The sequence below is a fragment of the Temnothorax curvispinosus genome, unplaced genomic scaffold, assembly GCF_003070985.1.
Source record: "Temnothorax curvispinosus isolate PA1 unplaced genomic scaffold, ASM307098v1 QBEX01014229.1, whole genome shotgun sequence".
NCBI lineage: Eukaryota > Metazoa > Arthropoda > Insecta > Hymenoptera > Formicidae > Temnothorax > Temnothorax curvispinosus.
In genome coordinates, this window is record NW_020224009.1 from 306 (window position 1) to 4,457 (window position 4,152).

At 32.3% G+C, this 4,152-nt stretch overlaps 1 protein-coding gene across 1 annotated transcript; it reads left to right on the forward strand.

Annotated features, from left to right (window-relative positions):
* Positions 1–368: 368 nt before the first annotated feature.
* LOC112464404 lies at positions 369–1,857 on the forward strand (the record flags this gene model as incomplete). Its single annotated transcript, XM_025031361.1, has 1 exon — positions 369–1,857. A coding segment is annotated over exon 1 (1,489 nt), but the record flags the coding sequence as incomplete, so codon positions are not given.
* Positions 1,858–4,152: the final 2,295 nt, after the last annotated feature.

A 4,152-nucleotide genomic window follows, 5' to 3' on the forward strand; every position in this document is an offset into this window, starting at 1 on the left:
TACGACAGTTTTTGCCACGGTAAAAAGCGTTAACCAATAACAAATCTATTTTGTCATGGGTAGAAGGGTATAGAATACCTTTTGTGTGCAAGCCTATCCAAATAAAACCACCGAGAGAGGCCCATTGGTCACGGGAGGAGAAAACTCAGATTTCGTTAAAAATTGCAGAGCTATTACAAAAAGGGGCCATAGAACCATGCGAACCGACTCAAAAACAGTTCATTTCAAGCATTTTCTTACGGAAAAAGTCCAATGGCTCGTATAGACTGATTTTAAATTTAAAACAGTTAAACGAATTCATAAAGACTAAACATTTTAAATTAGAAGACCACAAAACAGTGGTTAGATTAATAAACAAGGGTTGGTTTATGGCCTCAATTGACTTAAGAGATGCGTACTATCTCATACCGATCGCAGAGTCGGATAGAAAATATCTAAGATTCGAGTTTGAAGGAAAGCTCTTTCAGTTTTCTTGCCTACCCTTTGGCCTCTCTACCGCCCCTTATGTCTTCACCAAAATTGTGAAGCCGATAATCTCCGATCTCAGGCGAAAGGGTCTCCTCTCGGTGGTATATCTGGATGACTTTCTGTTGTTTGGAAAATCACATGATGAATGTGTATCGAATGTTTTACAAACACGGATAGCTTTAGAGAACTTAGGATTTATAATCAACGAGGAAAAAAGCCAGCTCTCCCCCGTTCAGAGATGCAAATACCTAGGATTTGTATTCGACTCTAATCAGATGACGATTGAACTTCCAAAGGAGAAAAAACTAAGAGCTTTAGAAACAATGTCAAAATTCATTGTGAATCGAAAATATAAGATTAGGGAGTTTGCTCAAATGGTAGGTTCAATCGTCTCGTGTTGCCCAGCAGTAAAATTCGGATATGCTCACATTAAGTCTCTGGAGAGAGAAAAATTCTTAGCGCTCGAGGAAAACAACGGCAATTATGATGCAAGCATGACCCTGAGCAATAACGTTAAGACAGACTTGCTTTGGTGGAAACGCAATATACAAAAAACATGCAACTCGATAAATGCCTTAAACTTTCAGTTAGAAATCTATTCAGATGCATCTCTGACGGGTTGGGGAGCAGCTTGCGGGAATGAAACAGCACACGGTTCATGGGATGCGTCAGAACGATCGAAACATATCAATTTTCTCGAATTAAAAGCGGCGTTTTTCGGCTTAAAATGTTTTGCGAAACACTTGCGAAGCACAGACATCTTACTTCGAATAGACAATACCACCGCCATCTCCTACATCAATAGGATGGGAGGTGTTCAAAATGTAAGACTAAATCGGATAACCCAGGAAATCTGGGGATGGTGTGAAGCTCGGGACATTATTCTGTTCGCGTCGTATATAAGTTCTAAAGATAACTTTATAGCTGACGCGGAGTCAAGAAAGATAGAACCGGAAACAGAGTACGAGCTAGCGAATGAAGCATTCGAAAAAATCAGTACGACACTGGGGAAACCACAGATTGACCTGTTCGCCAGTCGGGTCAACACCAAGTGTAAAAATTACTTTTCGTGGTTCAAAGATCCCAACTCATTATCGGTAGACGCGTTCACGAAATTGTGGACAGATTTTTACTTTTATGCGTTTCCGCCATTCGCGATTATCCTTAGGGTTCTCCGAAAAATCAGGGATGACAAGGCAGTAGGCATTGTGGTCGTTCCAGAATGGCCTGCACAACCCTGGTTCCCGCTTTTTTATTCGATGCTAGTTTCGGAACCTATTAATCTAAAGCCGAATATTAATTTACTAACCTCTTGCAACAGAGAACCTCACCCGCTGTGGCGGCATCTTACCGAGATACTACATCTTGATCACGAGGAAGAGGCGCAAAGTACAATTATTCATTATATATTATATATATATATATATATATATTACACAAAATTATATATAATTTTATATAATAATATATAATATATATTTTATATAATAATATATAATCCTTTGAAAGTAAACCTTAATGTAAAGTTATATATATTTATATAAAATTATATAAAAATTTGTAGAATTATATATTTTTATATATAATCAGATAAAATTATATCGTGCCAATTTTCATATATAATTATATATGATCATTTATATATAATTATATATGATTATACATATGCTTTTTTTCCCGGGAGAAGTATAAAAAAAGTGTAGTAATTATTGATTAGATAAACAGAAGTTGAATTGGCGCCTTGACCTGCGCAGAAAAATATGCATTTCCACGTGGTATTCCATGCTATGTGGAATAACCAACCATGACAGAGGAATAACATCAGCCTTGTTTTATGTCGATTCTGTGTCTCAAGATATGTATCTATAAAACTTTACAGTGCGTAAGTTTTCTACATTCAAGCATATGCTATTAGTGAAAACCTAGAAAAACTAAGTGTAAACACGGAATTCATTGAAGATAAGTAATTGTATTTTTTTTATTTCAATACGAGGTGCATAACCTCATTAATAAGCAAACATTGTCTCGGGATGATGCGTAACTCCGTAGCTACGCGAGTGATTAAAAACCTAAATCTCCTTGCATTGTCTCCGTGGTTCACATAACTTCTGACTCTTGTTTGAAGCAAACAAAAAATAAATATCAGCAAAATTTTATTTCTAAATATGTAGATATTTAAATAATGATTTAATAAAAGTTTATATTTTAAGATGTTTGAGTTTAATTTACGAATTATTATAATTCCAGGCATTAAAATAAAAATTTATTACTTTTCTCAATTTATTTAATTTATTTTATTCAAGTTATTTTCAAAATATTTACGTTCACAATTTGATGAATATGTTCCACAAAAATGATGATGAGGGATAAATAACAACTGTTATTTTTTGCAGGTAGAATTGTATACTCGTCATAGTTCCATGAAAATAGTGAGAAATTCAATAATAATTGAATAATATTACGCACTGCGCAGTGTGTAATTGGTAGGTTCTCATTTCAGTAAAAATCAAGGTAATTGTTTACTTTAAAAAATGTACTACTATTTAATCAATATTAAAACTTGTTCATTTAAGAGTATTTGTGCAATTACAGGAAAATAGTTGTCATCCTTGTTGTCATCTCTACTTTTTTAGCCACACGTAAATGAGATGTCTAACCAAGTGTCTAACAATAAGTTATACGATCTAAAAAATTCAGCAATCGGCTGGCATTTAAAAGACAGATTTTTGTATGTAAGCAAATATTTCCAATGTCTATTGGCGAAACGTGAATGCCCTTTTATTGCAAAATAAGATTTTTGCTGTATTGTTTTATAACTTATGGAGAGTCGTAAGTATACTTACTATAGCATGTAAACGCTTCGCTCACTCTACGAGTAATGGAGAGTTAAATAATACAAAATCAATAAAGCATTCACAATTTTTAAATACTTTTGTTTAAAAATATATATTATAATACATTTCAATTTAATTAAATAGTTGTTATGATATTGATAAGTAAAAAATTAGTGTCGGGATAATTTATTATTTTTTATTTCAATACGAAGGTCTACCTAATTTACACACATGTCCATCCAATTTTCTTTAGTTCGTAATAAATAAATACCACAATTTTAATTTATAAATATTTATACGTTGTATTAAAAACAAAATGGTTTTTATTAAATTACAATAAATTTTTTTTATAAAGAAATAATTTTTAAAATAATTAATTGTTTTTTTTTGCATTACAGGGATAATATGACAGAGACAATCTAGTTGGAAGTTGTAAGGTTAGCGAAAAGTATTATTAGTGGCTTGATTAGTGATTAATATATAGAGACAAAAAATGTAATATATTACCTAAAGCTTCCTTTTGCCTGTTTTCAAAAGACACATTGTCATAACATTACATTACATGAATCGAAATTTTACTGGGTTACTTCAGTTTAAGAAAATTGATTGCAAAATGGCTCGTCAGAATAATTTTATTGAAAACTTTTGGGATATTCTGGAAACAACACATGGAGTTTTTATTTCTAACTACATCAAAAACATTATGCATTTTAACAATGTAGATAATCCAATATCTTGCAAAAAAATCACTAAATCAATGATAAGTGAACTAGAAGATTTTGCAAAAAATGAAATGCAAGAAGTTATTGAACCGAATGCAGATTTAAAAGCGTACTTTGGTTTATTTGAG